We start from the raw sequence: 17,921 nt of genomic DNA, 5'->3' as shown, positions 1-17,921 counted from the left end.
TTGCTTGAGTTCGGACCAGACCGAAATCGGATTGTGTGTAGTCCTCTAGCCGCATGTTTTGCGGGATTGGATGCGCGTAGAGGATTTATGAACAGTCAGTTATCTGAGAATATGAACATTGACTCTATATAAGATATGGACCACTGATCTGTTATAGGATGACTAGTTGTATGACCTTATTACTTGGATGATTATGGAGTCTTGTGAGATGTGAACCAGTGATCTATTATAGGATGGCTAGACTCCGACTCATTGTTGAGATATTTGATAATTGAGACACATTATTGTGCGAGTACACGAGACATTCATGCTGACATTCATGCTTTAATTTCCAGTTGAATTTCTTTTCATACATAGATCGGAATTAATATTTAATTATCTACAATTGAGACATATGGTATATACATGAGGGTTTCCTTGTTTGGATTATTTCGCTTAACGTACTACGTCTCGTGTTATAGATTTTTTTAAGTATTAATTCCACCTAGTTGTATGACTTTGTTACTTGGATGATTATGGCTAGCTGTATGATCTCATTACCCGATTGATTTTGAATTCTTCTGATTATTATATTCTAGTGGTGGATTGCATTTAGATTATTTGAATTCCAGTGTCATGCTTCTTTTATTATTTCTGTTATTGCATTGGTCGTTCGACCGTTTCTATTCTTCCTTGTGGGGTCTTGTCATGTGCCATGCACGCTGACGTACTCCTTTTCTATCGGGATGTACGTCAAATTTAGAGGACAGACAGCTACAGTTCAGAGTACTACAGGAGCCAGAGGATCTTCCGCAGGAAGGCTTTGCGAACGGAACAGAAGAACAAGTCGAAGCTTAGTTATCTCTTTTAGTTAGTTGATGACCCTGGTTTACTTTTGCAGTACTTTCCATTTCCGCCGATCGATGTATTTTATATTTTTCTAACATTTCATTCAGATAGTTTTGTATAAGGGCATGTTTGGCCCAAATATTATGTCTGGATGATTATTTCAGTTGTGATATGTATCTTTTGGTTCTGAGTGTTTATTATATTCTTGCTACTGTGATCGAGAGCCCGTAACTTCGCATTATATTGCTCGACGCTTAGCGTATTAGATTGAGTAGAATGGTCAAGTACTTATTTCTCCTCGGTCTAATACGTCGCAAGCTTGTTCACGTTCCATTCCCTGGTATTTTGGAAAGCGGGGCGTGACAATAATTCCCAACCACCCATTAATAGTATAAACCAACACATTCTGTGTAGGTGTAGTAGAATTTGCACCCAGCGATACTTTGTCTTAGCTAGTTATATATTCATAGCCAAAGAAAGTACGAATATGGAAAAAATATACAGGAAAAAAGAAGACAAAAACAATCCTGCTGGTCAAGTACGGGGAACACATGATGAGGACTTCTGTGCTTGCATAGGTTTGTATATACAAACACGCATCAGATACTATTGTTCCTATAAATGCAAGATAGTTCTGTGAAATAAACCTTAATTTGAAATCTTCTAAATGCTCCCATGTCTACATGCTTTCTAAACAGCATGCAAGTATGCTAATAACAGAAGTTGATGTATTCACATATGAATTCATGGATTTCTCATCGAGAACTCAAAGAATTCCACAAGGTAAAGATAGCATCTATAGCTGTCAGCATTGTAGTTACATTACAAAACGAAGAATAGCTATAAATAAAATTTATCACAAAATAAGAAAAGACAAAGCTTGCATTAAGATTTACCTCATCTTTGAAGCACAAAGTTATGACATGCTCTACATTAAAGATCCCTCCTACTGCACCAAAACTTCGCAGTTGTGTTGAGTGTTGAGAATTATATTCTAACATGACCTTGCAGTTTGAACTTTTTCATGGCCAAAATCTGAAACTCACAATTTAATGCTTAACCAGTGAGATGAACCTCTGATGCCATCTTAATTATCCCTTTCATGGCACCAAACCTTTGGAATGCTGATGAGATTGGGGGCTATGCTCTTTAACACCCTACACATGATCAGCATGACAATGACCACTTACAATTCGGATGTTTCTAACAGATCGTCCCAAGTGGGTTATCAACAAATTTCTCAATTTGATATGCTACTATCCATAGTGGTGTTATAGCAAAAGAAATGGTTTCAGATTCCATCATTCAGTCAGGTTAAGTAACGCCTTCACCAATTTGCTAACAGAAAACTTCACTTCATCAGGTATCACCATTTGGCTTGGGACTGAATCCAAAGTATAGACAGTAATTAGTCTCATTACATCTTCTAGTATCACTTTGTTCATTGTGCCCACTTTCTTGTTCATAAATTTGCATGAGGTTCTCAGTGTGCAAGCCCGGCATACCTGAAAAAATGTTGACAGGGAGAATTTTAGTGCACCACACTTACTAGCATTCAGATGCCGATACTTCAGTTTAAATGGAAACAGTGAAACCACTTACAACTTCTTCTTGAATGTGGAAGAATGCACGCAGTCTTTTGGCTGCAAACACTGACTTTCTCTCTGTTGATGGGCAACCAAAGAGCGCAATCTTTTTTAAGTCGCTTCCAGACAACCATCTATGTTTTGAAGAATATATTAGAATAAGAGCAGCGGAATGAATATTATGCAAACTGACAACCATAAAAATTAGATAAACATAAGCAAGGACTCCCACCAAATTTATATATTTCAAAAAAAAAGGAAGAAGAAGAAGAAGAAACAAAAGAAAAGAAAGAGAGAAGGGAACACAAGAAAAACCCGTAGCACGTGATCCTCAAAACGAATTACTGTTCCACGATGAAAATGTATAGAAACAGAAGAGATGCAAGAAAACTAAATTGATCATCAGTTCATACAGCTAATGAAATCAGTACAGGTAAAATGATGAAAGTTAGAAAAATAAAACGTGTCCCTCAATGTATGGCACAACACCTAACATAGAAATCTCAATTTCATTTCGTTCACCAGAGGTGTGGGTAAATTATATGCCTATTAGATTACCCCAAACCTAGAAATCCCAAGATCCCCTAAAACTCGTTATATCTGTCTTCTAAAGAGGATGCCAATAATATTTAGTAATCTCATTATAGATGAGGTTCTCCTCCAAAAAATATCATGGAATAACAAACAGACCATGGAAAAACTTCAAAAATCCTCAGTAATAGCGAAGAAACCAAAATCCTTACTAACTAAAAATAGTTAAAGTACCTTTTTATGGTTACAGAAACCGTTGTTGCAAAATTCATACAATCACACTGCAACCTATATTGATCCCTAGGGGAAGATTACCCATTAGCATAAGCCATGAAGATTCATATCATTCGATTGAAGACTCTTATTTTTCAAATACCATTAAGATGTTGTTTCCAGTCACTAGCAGCCTCTCCCTCCTTAATCAAGCCACTCAAAAGAATACAAACCAATCATATCCATAAATAAAGACAAGCGAAAATGAACAAGGAGCCACTTCCACCAAGACTTGTCAAGAATGAACATTTGTCTAGAAGGCTTCTCCAATTCAGAAATATTATCTATTTTCTGATAGGTTCAACTTGAAGACTTATCCAAACTAAAACTTACCAAATTTCCAAAATCCCCTGCAATTTAAATCTAAGTATAAAACCTAAAGCCAGCACTCATTTAAATGATCAATTGGAAGGGCTTGAATTATCATCTATCCATCTTAAAATGAAAGGCATGAAGTTGAAACGTACTTAGCTAAGTACTACACAAAGATTGAAGCGTCATCATTCAGTACATAGATTGCACTAGATTTCAGGGTTTCCTTCAATGCCTTTTCCTTGACAAGTCACCTTACCTTACTTCAACTTTTCAATTTTTTGTTTCCCATACTTTTTAATATTACTACAATTGTAGTTTCATTCACCATAGCCAACTTTGCAAAAGAAATTTTATATACGTCATTAAGCAATTGATACCAACAGTCAACATCTATATGCCATAAAACATATAATTCAAAATCAAGACTTTCTCAAAAAAAGTACCAAAAAGGAAAGACATTTAGCCAATAGCTATCAAGTTGACATCAAGGTTTCTTAAAAGACCGAAAAAACACGAAGTACTAATCTCCTGATATAAATACACGGTTCTCATAAACAATATGTTATAACTGTTATGCCATAAAACTGACTTCTAAGAACAACCAATAGCAAAACACCAAATGTTAGACAAAAGACCGCACATGAGCCCAACGGTTGAACAACCTCGGGCAGCATGGTCGGTCATCCCTTGCCTGAGGTCTCTGTCTTCAAATCAATCATTCAAATCAATCATCAAGACATGAGCCGGTGAGCCCTGCTTCACGTGAGTTAATTAGGACTCGCTAGCTCGCATGAGGAGAAATTTGATCTTATGTCTTGCCATCATAACAAGCATATTCACGTGAAGGCATGAATGCAATCATCAAACATATTCTCTCCACGACCTGTCGTACAATCATAACAACCTCACTCAATTACAGAGGGACACATGGACAATTCAGTTACAGTGGAAGCTTCCTTACAGCTCATCTGGACAGACCAGATGACGCCACATGGACTTTCCTTTTCTCCCCGATCTACTCCTCCAAGTTAGTATAATTATAAGAAGAGGTAACCTTGGTAAGAAAACCCTAAGTCTAACTTCATACTCAATTTGATTGATTTCCACCTTTTTCTCCAAGTCACTAGCTTAAGCATCAGAGGGTTATCGGGGCAACAAGCCACTGGTGCCTTTTAACCATTTGTTAGTCGTTATAGACCACAAAACCAGCATGCACCAGCAGAGGAATCAGGGAACCCTTCAAAAACTCTAACTCTGATGAACTCTCCTAAATTGTTTTCACCAAAAACAATAGCACACAAAACACTAATAATCTGTAGAAAGTATGTTTATATTATGATGGCCATGGCCAATCAATTTGCGTTGAATATTTTTAGGAAAATGCCAACATATAGGTGTGCATGCATCATATACATTCAAGCATGCAACTCCCCCACCCCCACCAAAATAAAAAATAAAAAAAAACACCCAAAAATAAAGGAAAAGGAGAAAAAAAATCCACACCCGAATCCTTCCCTCTTCTGCCTTCGTGCTTCACATGTCATCACCGAAGACAAAAGAAACCTTGGCCATCCTTCCCACTTCATAGAATTCCATGAACATAAAGCATAATATAAATAAACTTTAAGGAACTTTTGTCCCTGTAGGACCAAAAGGTCAGCTAGGATCATGTTGTAATTTAGAAATGATCCAAACATATCAATAATTGGGAAACATGTAAAATATTTTGGTTGCTGATAAATTGGAAATATAATACTTCAATTACATGCTGTTCTGAGATAACAAGAGGAGAAGATGCAATACATTGCTTGGACAACATATACAAAAAGTAGTTGTTAAAACATTAATCAAATTAAGTAGTTTATTATTATTATTATTATTTACATTGTAGTTGGGGTAACACATAAGTCCAATTACAGTCAACCAAACAAAGCGTAGTCCATAAAACATCATGCAAATATAACTAATCAAACACATCCTAACCAAGTCATAATACCCTGTGAGGGAAACGAGATTGGAAAAACATACAGATAAATTTGGGTTCATTTAGTTCTGTATTAACTACATAGGTGGTTGAATCTAGGAATATATAGAGTTGGGTTATCTCCCTCTAACAACCAGCTTTTCAGATGTGAATTCTTGTAGGCTCCTACTGCCGATAACACGCAACAAACCAATATGATAAACATCCAAATATGTACTTATAAGTAGCCAATGCTAACACCGATAAATGCAACAAACCACTATGATTTTTTTAATTCTTCCTACATTCTTTCCGCAGACACAATATTTAATCTTTTGGGTACAAAGATGTAGTTCCTTCATTATCACGGCGTGTTTGGTTCGCTCATATACTGCAAGAAAGGCCTTTCCTCCTCTGGACACTCGTTCCACATTAGTTGAACCATTTCTAGAGCTTTCTTTGTCCCGCTTCGGTTCGCCTCCTTTCTTAGGGCTTCTAGGTGCGGAAATCCCCTCCACCTCAGCTTATCGCGTTTCTCCCATTTCCTCCCAAAATGAGAGGAAATTGGTGAAAATCACTCTTTGGACTGTAGTACTGTTAGATCTGTGATTTTGGGGGAAAAGTGGCTACGGTCCGTCACTTTCCCTCATTTTATCCTCTCTCCGTGCCTCGGTTCCTCTCTGTTGGTTGTGGGTTTATTGTGCCATTGATTTCTTGCTTGATTTGTGATTTTTTATGGGTTAATCGCACCTCGGTCCCTCAAGTTGTGATTTTCTACTGGATCTTGAAAATAGGAAGTGCCTTTCTTAGGGAATCATTGTTCTTGTTGCTTGATTTGTGCAAATTCGACAATCTAAGATATGATTTATGCTTATTTATGAATTTATTGTGCTAAATTTTAGATCTTACAATTTCCCCCATCTAAATTTAGATCTACATATATGTGAAATTATTTGTACCAATATTTGTAAATTAGAACTCATTACAAGCGAACTTTATTTGAGAAGAGTGGGTAGAATTTCATGAATATAGTTTGACAGAGTTTTAGATCTGGTAGCGAGGACTTGAATTATTGATTCCCCACCCCCCCGCCCCCCCCCCCCCAAAAAAAAAAAATCTAATCTTCTGTGTCTATGCCCATCTTCACAATAAAAAAAAGTGATATATGATTTGTGTCACAAAAGTGCCAGAAATACGAAACTTGAATTATCTTCATTTTAATCTGAAAACAAATAGTTGATTGTTCCTAATATTTCATCTATATCATTCTATCAATTAACTTGATTTATGGTTCCTATTTGGAGTGATTTTGTCGATTAACTTGATTGTCATTGAACTTATCAGCAGTAATGAGTTCATATAGTCGATTAACTCAATTAACTTGATTTATGCTTATTCCAATTCAAATGTCGAAGTTATTTTACATATTCTAGGCTCATTATTCTATTTGTGATCTTGGGAAATCATATTAATTAGCTTATGTTGGTTCTTAAAACTTGAATTCCCATATAAGTTATTTAACTTTTGTTGTTAGATAAATCATATTAATTATTTTAATTTTATGTCTATATCTCAGATGGATGATGATGGGGAATTAGTGGATGGAGAAAATAGCAAAGTAGTACATGATAATAGCAAAGCAGTACATGTGTATGTGTTAGGAGATCATTGCTTTCATTTTAACCATTGTAAATAAATTTGTAGTACATGATGCTTTGCAATACCCTTCTTACTCATATTGACCACAGTTTCATGTGACCAACTTCATGTGCATGTGTCAGAAGATCATTCTTATTACAGTATATGTTGAGCATATCCTTGTAGTAGGGACACTTCCAATACATGTTTCCATCTCTAACTTCCAAAACATTAGTTTTTAGCATTATTGATGCTACATGAATTTAATCATCCATTTTATCCCGCTCTCAATCTTCATCCGTATAGAAAATCCATTCCTCAAAAGTGGGTTGTTTAGGCTTAGTTATCCTTCCATGTCGAGGTAAAAAAAAGCAAAGTAATTTGACATTAGGAAAAAATAGCTACAAGTTTTTCATATTGGCCAATATTCTTATCTTTGATTTTGGTGCTGATGAAGATTCACTAATATCTCTACTTTTCTTATTCATCTTTTTACTGGTTAACATTTGCTATGATAACGTTGGCTTTTGGAGATGGATATGGACCGATAAATTTAGTTGGTGGTTAGATGTTGAATCTATCAGTATTTATTTTGATCATTAATTTTGATGCTGGTTTTGCTCGTGGTTTTGAATTGCTTGTGGTTTTGAGACCTAACAGGTATTGTTTCTTTTATATTTGACTCAGTTACTCAGTCTTAATTATCTACATATTTAATATTTATAGGTTTGGTATGATTTTTCACGTCATACAAGTATTCATGATTAATCAGCTTTTATTTATAGGTTTGATGTATTATTTTTGCATTTTTATATGACTTTGATATATTGCTTAGTTGCATTCTATGAGCTATCTTTTGGTAAAATTACCACCCAAATCGGTCAAATAATTATTTGTCCTTAGTGAGAGGTAATCTTACCATCGTGATCATATACATTTTTCCATACAAACTTTAAAACCAACCAAACATAAGAAAAGTTGGAAAAATCTTATCAATCAATAGTTCCCATTTGTCAATGCCAACCAAACATAAGAAAAGTGTATTAATTTGTTTCCCTTCATGTTTTATGTGTGAACCAAACACAACTAACCATTTTCATAGAAGAGTTTGTAAAACCTAAAAAAAATGGGGTTTTCTTTACACCCAATGATGTTTCCCAATAAAATGAGAAACGAACCAAACAGCCCCTTAATAAACAACTTCTTCATCTAATACTTTTAGTCGTCTATATATTCTTACCTTTTTTTATTGACAAGCTCAACTAAATTCAAACTAAAAAGAAAGGTTACCAAAATCTTACTTAGCAACTTCTTGACAATCCCTTCCAAACTTCTCAGCCGCAGTCTTCAAGAAATTCCGAAAACACAAATTTGTAGGAATCTTCTGAACATCAAATGCCTCCCAGGTCCGGCAAAGAGTCCCATTTTTCAAATATCCATCTTCCATCAATCTGCAAACAAGCATCTTCGCTTCCAGCGACAACTCCATAGGAGACTCCTCCTCTTCCCCTGCAGTTCTGTCCTTACTCTGTAATTTTCCATTTGTTGAGGAAATCTTGGGGTCTGAAAGATGGGTAGATTTTGAAGCAGGGTCCTTGATGAGTAATTTCCCATTTGTGGAGGATCTCATGGGGCTTGAAAGATGGGAAGATTTTGAAGCAGAGTCCTTGATGGGTAGTTTCCAATTTGTTGAGGATTTACCAGGGTCTGAGAGATTGGAGGGATTTGTTATGAAGAGGGAATAGAGTGAAGGTTTCTTGGTGGTTACTGGTTTTGGTTTTGTGACGACGGAAATGTTGGAGGGGGTTTTTGAAAAGAGGGAAGATAGGGCTCTGGAGTTTGAGCATAGGGGTTTGACAAAACCCATTTCGAGATTTTATTGTTCCCTTTCTTCCTCTCTGTTTTTCTGCTGAATTTTTGCTCTCGCTTGAAGAACGGAGAATTTTCAGTTTCGAAGGGGTTTTAGGGTTTATAGACCCATTCGGTTCCTGTTATTTTGACCCCATATTTTACTCATTATCAGTTCCGGATCCAAATTATAGCGGTTGCACCCAGGACCCGACCCGATAATATAATGAGCATCTTTTTTTCTTACTTGTGTGTAAAAAACAAGTTCTTCTTCCATTATTATTAGGCAAATAATATTAGCGAACAATTTTTCAAAACAGCCCCAAACAGATTTTTATTTTTCAAAATCGACCCTGCTTTTTTTTATTAACCAAAACCGATCCGTTTTTTGATTAGCAGCTTAATCACCCTCCTAAATAGTCGGGGTTGCCAACCCCGATTATTTAGGAGGGTGTTAAACCCCAATTAGAAGGCTTACACCCTGAAAATTTATGTTCTAAATAGTCGGGGTTGGCAACCCCGACTATTTAGGAAGGTGATTAGGCTGCTAATCAAAAAAACGGGTCGGTTTTGGTAAATAAAAAAAAAAGTCGATTTTGAAAAATAAAAATTTAAATGGGACTGTTTTGAAAAATTGTTCTAATATTAGCACATCAACTAGACGGTGGATAAGGATTACAACATAATATTTTCCATAATAAAACTAAATTACAAAGTGTTACACTGAGTAGTATGTCAAGGATTAGTAACTGGCATTTTCACTAACAGCGCTGCTTTTTGGCTCGCGCTTTAACGCGCGAGCCAAAAAGTGTTTTTGTTTCACTAATATATAAAGCTAAGGTAAACAGTAGAACCTCATCAGAGTATCACTTATCCTTCATTATCTTTTATTAGCACTTACCATCCCTCGAATTGTGAGAAAGGGTTTATTTGAAATTCAAAATGTCAATCGCACAATGATAAGTGATGCAAGTAGATTTACATTAACTAGGGATGGATGTATTGTTGCTCTCAAGAAATCATCAATCTATTGCTGACCTCTAATATTTCACTACCAGGGTCAGTCACTACTTGCAACCAAACGTCTGGTCCTTCCCTAAAGTTTTTAACCAAAGGTTGACACAAAATAAAATTACACAAAGTTCTATCAGATTAATTAGGTAGCTCCACATCAAAATTTACATAAATATGACAAAAGAGCCAGGTAATTAATTCCTTGAATAACTCAGTGCCTCCCTCCCTCTGCTAACAAAAGAGGGATGGGCCTAACTATATGAATTGACGAAAACAGCAAACGACTGCCATTCAGTGGATATTAACTCCCTTATATCAAAATGATATTATGGAAACTTCGTCTTTGCGAGCACATACATTTTACGCAGCTATCCAACAGCAACCATAGACATTAAGCATAGATGACGCGCAGCATACATCTATGCTTTCTTTGCTTCTAGCTAGGCTTTTGGAGATTTCTTGAATGTCCATAGATCAAAAACTTAATTTCCAGCATTAATTAGTACGTCCATTAGCAATCTTGAGATCAGAATCTTCACACAGTTCCCATGGAATTGCTTTTATGATATACACCTGGAGATAATACGAAGGGAAAATGATCAATATAGAGAACATGAATTTATTACTTGGCAATTAATCATACTTGTTTTACATACTCAGGATTAATAACAGAAACTTGGAGGATTAGTAAGAAGCATGCCGTGTATGATTTGGCGACTTTCTTGTCTCTTTCCCTATCTTGCGAGTTCCAAGTGTAATTACAATACAATTCAAAAGGTAGAAAGAGGGGGGCAAAAAACTCCTATTCTCGAGTGCTAAAATGCATCGTGGATCATTTTCTTTTGGGTTATTTTCAAAAATCCTCATGAACTTTGGGGGTGTCACACTAAAACCCCTTGAAAACTATTTTTTTCAACTAAATGTCACTTATATCTCATTCAATCACCCAAGCTAGCAGCATCTACTCTAACATGTCATGTGGTACACCAAAGTAGTAGAGAGACCACTACTAAATTACAACCATTGATTATCTAGTGGATCATAATGATTTTTCTTAAGAGTGCAGATTAGGGGTGAGTGTAATGCACTGGGTACGGTGATTGTTAGATTTAGGGGGGTTATTGGTTGGTATACTTTTGGGGTGAGTAGGATAATTTTTGGGACTTTACTTTATGGAGTTATTCATTGGGACAATGGGATGGGGATTTCACTTTAAGGTGTTATTCATTAAAACTATGAGATTGTGACAACTACCCCTACTTTTTTTAAAATTATCCCACTTCTATACAAACTTTTTGTCCCAACCTCCAAAAATTACCTTATTTTTAACTTTGGGACAATCATAAGGAAAGTGGGATAATTTTATAACACTAATTTATTAAATATCTAATTTATGTTAATTATATAATAATATATAATATATCTTAATTATATTATATTATAAAATTCTATTATAACGTAAGATAAAAAAATATTATATAATATTATCTAATATAACATTATTATATATAATTTATTATATTAATTAATAGTCTTAAATATATTGTCAATATTTTGGTAGTTATAATATTAAATAATATTCTATTTCTACAATAAAAATTATAATAAATTACTATATATTAAAGTATGATAATATATAAAATTAATAAAATATAATATATTATTTAATAATATTTTTTAGTTAATAATATTAAACATATTAATAGTATATTACGATTATTATAAATATTATATTTTAATAAGGAGCCATGTCATCAATTATTCTATTTAAATTATAGTAATTATCATAAAATAAAATAAAATATTATATTTTTAATAATAATTTAATATTTTAAAGAATATTATGTTGAATTAAACAAAATATTATAATATTTGATGAAATATTATATTATTGAAATATTATATTAAATATATTATTTGTATATTATATCAATTATTATATAATACATCATATTATTATAATATATTATATTAAATTAATTAATAACATTAAATATAGTTATAATTAATAAGTAATTATACTATAAGATATTATAGTTTAGTATACATTAAAATAATGTATTACATTATATTAACAAACCAAATAATATGCTAAACCAATTAGGTAAATTAATTTAGACTTAATTGATAGATAAATATTGTACTTTAATAAGGTGTCACATAATCAATTATTCCACATGAATTGTCAAATCAAAGCTTCAAATTGTCTCATTATCCTAAATTGTCCTACTTTACACCACTCAAAATATTCCAAAAGGATAAAAGTGTTCTATTGGAACAATTATCCCAACTTGTCCCAACCAATAACCTCTCTTAGAACGTATCTCAATCATCCACTAGATAATCAAAGGTTGAGAATAAAAGTAGTGGTCATTATAGTGGAGATGATCCAAATTCTTTTCAAATATCTTATAAGTATTTATTTTTGTCAAGGACTATTTGAAGTATAGAGGTTTTGTGTAGAAGTGCAACTCAAAAAATAAATAAGGAAAGGGAGATGCATCAGCTCTCTATTTTGGTTCTTAAGATATTTTCATGTTACTACAGCCACAGACATCAAGCAATTAACTCTATACTAGTCCAATTAAGAAAATGAGTTACTCATGTTACTGTCAGAAACTGCGTTCTTGCCAGATCCAATTAATGTTTTCCTCTTCTATTCTACTTCTTCCTCAGATTTGATAGGTCATATCTGATCACTAGTGAAAACAGAAAACAAAAACAAAATTGATACTTCCAAGCTTTGGTTCTTCATGTCTTTTTGCAATTGGTTTTGCCGTCTTCTATGAGTTTACCTCAGGGAAGGTCCTATTTGATGTAGTTTGATTGAGAGTTATCTTTTGGCGTGCATGTATGCATGCATAAAGAGGAGGATCTTGGTGTTCGAGGATTTCTATTTATGACAGGGTCTAAGCGACATTTAATAATACTAATATGTAATACGTACTTTGCATGTAATGCATATTAAATAACGATATGAGCTTAAACATTCAAAGAGCAATTTATTGAGATTTATATTAGTTTTTTGTTAGGATTTTTAGATCTCGCAAAAACCTCGAAAAGACACCAAACGCAGAAAATAAAATCACACAAGATTTAACGTGGAAAACCCTCAACAAAGAAAAACCACGGGATCAAAATCAATCCACTATCACCTCCAAATTATAATCTTTTGCAAGGACAAAGACTGTCAAACTCTCTCCCTCTCACAATACCCTTGAACCCGGTTACACCCTCTAAAACCTTGATTACAAGAATATTATCTCTCTCCTTCTCTCTATTCTAAACCCTAGAATATGAGGCATTATTTAAAGACACCTCTGACTTGCCCGCCAAGTTAATTAACTTGGCATCTACGAAAACTACTAGGATTAAGCCTAGCCTTCAAACCTGCATCCGACTTGGAGTTTGAGTTGGTACCCAACATTTTTCTCTCCAAGAATTTGCATTCTTGTATGACTAATAGATTAACATTTATTTTTTGGTAAATGGGAGGTGAACTCGGTTACAGATCTGTTCATTTCCTCTAAAGAAAACCAATATAATCTTCTTTCTCAATTATCATCTGTAAAATCTTATTGATTGCGAGGTATTCCGGTTACTATAATGGAGAGACTGATTGTAAGGACCATAAATTTTGATACTAGTTAAAATAATTTCTTTAGTATTTTAAAATATTTAATTATGATTTTTAGAAGAGTATTTGTATTTTTCTTGATTTTCTAGAATTTTTATGATTTAAAGTTCAGGTTTTATATTTATTTAAATGATTTTGATATTTATAAATTTATTTAGTGCAGTAAAAATTTATGAAATTTATCCGTTATGTTATCGATACAATTACATATTATTTTGAATAATATGTTGTATTATTATTATTATTACATATTATTTCGTATAATATGTTATATTATTAATTACGTATTATTTGTATAATTTGTTGTATTATTTCTTCTGTTACATATTATATGTCGTATTAGTATAACTGGTACGTTTTACTGTGTATATACTTATCCCATAATTATTTGGTTTTAAATGTAAGTAAATATATTTTTATTATTAATTATTCTCGTTTAATCGTACAATATGTGTATATTTCGACTATTTTGTATCAACTGTTGTATTAGCACAACAGGTACGTTTTTATTTGTAAATTATTATTCTATAATTATTTTAATTTTTAAATATCAATAGTTATTTATTTTAATTAATTTTTGTTTAAATACCTAACCATAACCCTAATATTATATATATATATATATATATATAATATATAAATAAAAAATTAATTTATTAGTATATATATATATATATTATATACCCCTCTCTCGTTTCATTTTATATAGCCCGCCACCACCCTTTCTTCCTTTCTCCTGTCTGCGGCTTCCTCCTTAGATCCTCCGACGTCGCTCTGACCGCCGCTTTCCCACTCTCGTCGACCTCCCCACTCTCCCATCTCCAAGCCACCCTAGCCACAAACGCGATAGCCCGCCTGCCACCTGCTCCTTTCGCCCACCCTGTCTGTCGCGGACCGCGAGTTCTCGCACGCAGCCCTCGCCGCCACCTCCCGCGCCGTCCTCCTCACCACAACACGCGCTCTCGTCCTTACGCCCCGCAACCTCCAGCGCCCCCAGCCGCAGCAGGCCGACCCTCCACAGCTCCAGCCCCCCCACCGCTTGCAGCAGGCCTCCTGCCGCCACTGAGCAGCCACTGTGCCCGCGCTCCGACGCCGCCCCCAGCCCCTCATTTTCACCTTGACCACGGCCAAGCTCCCCTCCTCCTCTGAGATTCCGATAGCCCATCACCCGCCCTCCTCCCGCTCTCGCCTTGCGAGCCGAAGCCCTCAGCACCACCAGCCCCTCTCCCGTCCGCTCCCCTCCACGCTCGGAGCGGGGACCCTCCACCTCTGCGAGCTCGCCGACGGCCTGCCCTAGACCCAACCAGACGACGCGCAAGCTCCCGCGCCCTCACCTCAGATTCACGTAGCCACGCCGTTGCCCCCCGTCACTGAATCAGCCCCTCGCCTAGAGCTCTTCCCGACGTCGTTGCCCCACCGGTCGGATCCGACCCGCGCCCGCCAACGTCGATTGCTTCGACGCCACCGAGGCAAGATCTCGCACTCAATTACTATCGATTTTATAATTATTATTGTTAATTATCTTGGTTAGATATATTATTTTGATTAATATCATTATTGTGGTTAATGTGAGTATTTGAATATCTGCGTGAAATGAGGATGTGTGATACTAGCTTATATCTGAAAGTTGACAAGCATGAAATGACGAGCGCATGGGTGGAAATTAGATTAATAATGTTGTTAATTGTATTTTTAAGAAATTACAGACATGAAATGACAAGTTATGTGTTAAAATTAGAATTTACGAAATATTATCAAAAAAGAAATAAATTAAAGGTAATTTATAAAATAGGGAAATGTTACTTTTCATGTAGATATATATATTACATAAATATTATTTTATAATAATTATGATGAGAAATAGTTTTAGAAATTAATTATTGGAAAGAGAATTTTTATTAATTAAGAACGTATAACCAATAGTCGTAGAGCGCGATATTTCATGTGCAAAACGACGTCGGTTTCCAGTTTTCTTTTTACCACATTATTATATTATAGGATATTTAATTACGGTTGGCTTACATGAGAAGTTTTGACACCCAGTGATAAGTTATCAATGAAACCTAATTATGTGTGCATTCATACTGTGGTAGCTGTTCTTGTATTCCATGTTTTAATGTAGTGATTATTCATGCTTTATAAACTTGTTTAATCATGTTCGACATGTCATGTTATTATTGTATAGAATTAATTTTATTATTGTCTCTTGTTATGATTAAGAACCTTAGTAGTTCATGACTTAGTGACCTCGTGCGTCATGAACAGACTTAGTGACATGTGTGAGTGTGATGACTGAGTTTAGGTGGTGAACCCAAGTTTTAATGAGGATTATGATTGACTTAAAAAAACGAAAAGAGTTGGGATGGGGAAGTCATTGTTCATGTGTTCGGATGTGACTGTTGATGTATCTTCCAGGCTCACGCCAGTGGTTGGTGTCGCCACTGGGGTTGGTTTGTAGGGCTAAAGTGAAGTGTGTACATCACTTTAATCAGTGGGAATTTGATTCGTCACTCGAGTTTTGCTTGAATTCGGACCATGCAGAAAACGGTTTACGTGTAGTCCTTTGGCCGCATGTGTAGTGGGATTGGATGCACGTAGAAGATTTGGGAACAGTCAGTTATCCGATAATATGAGCGTTGACTCTGTGTGAGATATGAACCAGTGACCTGTTATAGGATGGCTAGTTACATGACCTCGTTTCTTGGCTAGGTATGATTTCTTGTGAGATGTAAGCCAGTTGTATTTCTTTTCATGCATAGATCGGGGTTAATATTTAATTATCTACAATTTGAGACATATGATATATACATGAGGGTTTCCTTGTTTCGATTATTTCGCTCGACGTACTACGTCTCTTGTTGTATATTTTTAAGTATTAATTCCATCTAGTTGTATGACCTTGTTACTTGGATGATTATTCTAATCGCTAGCTGCATGATCGACTTGTTACTTGATTGATTTTGTTGGATTTGCAGTTGTACGTTTTTTATCATTTCTGTTATCGTTTCGTTTTCTGCTTGGGTTTTCATTCGTTCTATTTTTTTGTAGGGTCTTGTCATGTGCAATGCACGCTGACATACACCTGTTTTATCTGGTGTACGTCAGACTTAGAGGAAGAACAGGTCCAGCTTGGAGATACGCCAGAGACCGAGTATTCTCAGCAGGAGTGCTTTGCAGACAGAGCAGAGGAAGAAGTCGAAACCTAGTCTTTTCTTTTATTATCTGTTGGTCCTTGTTTACTTTTGTAGTTCTTTCTATTTCCGTTGATCGATGTATCTTTGTACCTCTTCAGTATTCAGTTGTTCCGTCTTGTATAAGGGCATGTTGACCCGAATATTATGTCTTGGATGATATTCTTTTATGAGATGGATCATTTTGTTCAGAGTTTGTCTATTATATTCTTGCTAACTGTGATCAGGGATTTGTGACTTCGCGTTGTATTTATTTCCAAACGCTTAGCGTATTAGGTTGAGGAGAAATGGTTATCTTTATTTATTCTCCTTAATCTAATACGTCGCAGGCTTGTTCACGTTTCGATTCCCCGGTATTTTGAGAAGCGGGGCGTGACACTGATTCCACTATCAAAATTCTCACTTCCTCCATTTTTTTCATTTTGATTCTTTTATTGTTTTCTTTTGTGCATTTGAGCATCCGTATATAGTATACTTTTATGCAACTCTTAAAATCCAAGTGAAATGTTTGTGGAAGTAGACGAGTCGTGAAATAATTAGTGCATAATTAATTAAGAGAATTTGATTAGCCTGTGAGAGAAGATACATGAATGGTTTAATTATGGATTCATTTCTCAATACTATTCATATTAAATACATTATTAGTAGGTTCAGAAAGGCAGATGTCATAAATTACTTTGTTAGTAGGATCTAATTATTATATTACAATAGTTTTTTACGAAAAAAATATTAAGACACATTCAAACTAAACAAAAAATCCCAGAAGCACAAGAGAATGTGGAAAAATGCTGCTCCTTATCATACTGCAGAATATTGTGTAAAAACAGTGGTGGGTCTCCGAACCATACCACAAAATCATCAGTTTTCTTAGCTCTTCAAACCAACACATGAGTCATTACATTCTTCGTTTGACGAACTATCTCAAAATCACATTCATTGAGTCATGTGCAACATTGCTAAATATCATCCACAAAGCATCTAAAAATTGAGTGCTGCTCCGCTCTATTTTGCATATCTCTAATTACCACTTCCACATCTTCTTTAAAAATTGTCTTTCCACATCCAGTGTCAAAAGCAAATGTAATAGCTTCCCACAC

At 34.9% G+C, this 17,921-nt stretch overlaps 2 protein-coding genes across 2 annotated transcripts in view; both read right to left on the bottom strand.

The window, feature by feature from the left end:
* On the bottom strand, positions 1,603–9,206 carry LOC109845480. Its single transcript, XM_020414727.1, has 3 exons — positions 8,436–9,206; positions 2,431–2,548; positions 1,603–2,333 (listed from the first exon to the last, which is right to left on the bottom strand). Exons 1-3 carry the CDS (start codon positions 8,999–9,001, stop codon positions 2,130–2,132), a joined length of 888 nt encoding a protein of 295 aa, XP_020270316.1. The 5' UTR covers positions 9,002–9,206; the 3' UTR covers positions 1,603–2,129.
* LOC109845291 overlaps positions 10,191–17,921 on the bottom strand; it is a 29,030-nt gene continuing 21,299 nt past the window's right edge. Inside the window, exon 5 of the mRNA XM_020414528.1 lies at positions 10,191–10,569. Coding sequence (XP_020270117.1) covers positions 10,492–10,569 — 78 coding nt within the window. The 3' untranslated portion in view covers positions 10,191–10,491. The remainder of the gene's footprint in view (positions 10,570–17,921) is intronic.

Source organism: Asparagus officinalis, chromosome 6, assembly GCF_001876935.1.
Source record: "Asparagus officinalis chromosome 6, Aspof.V1, whole genome shotgun sequence".
Lineage (NCBI taxonomy): Eukaryota > Viridiplantae > Streptophyta > Magnoliopsida > Asparagales > Asparagaceae > Asparagus > Asparagus officinalis.
The sequence above is the reverse complement of the archived record's forward strand: the minus strand, read 5'-3'. Positions and strand labels throughout refer to the sequence as shown.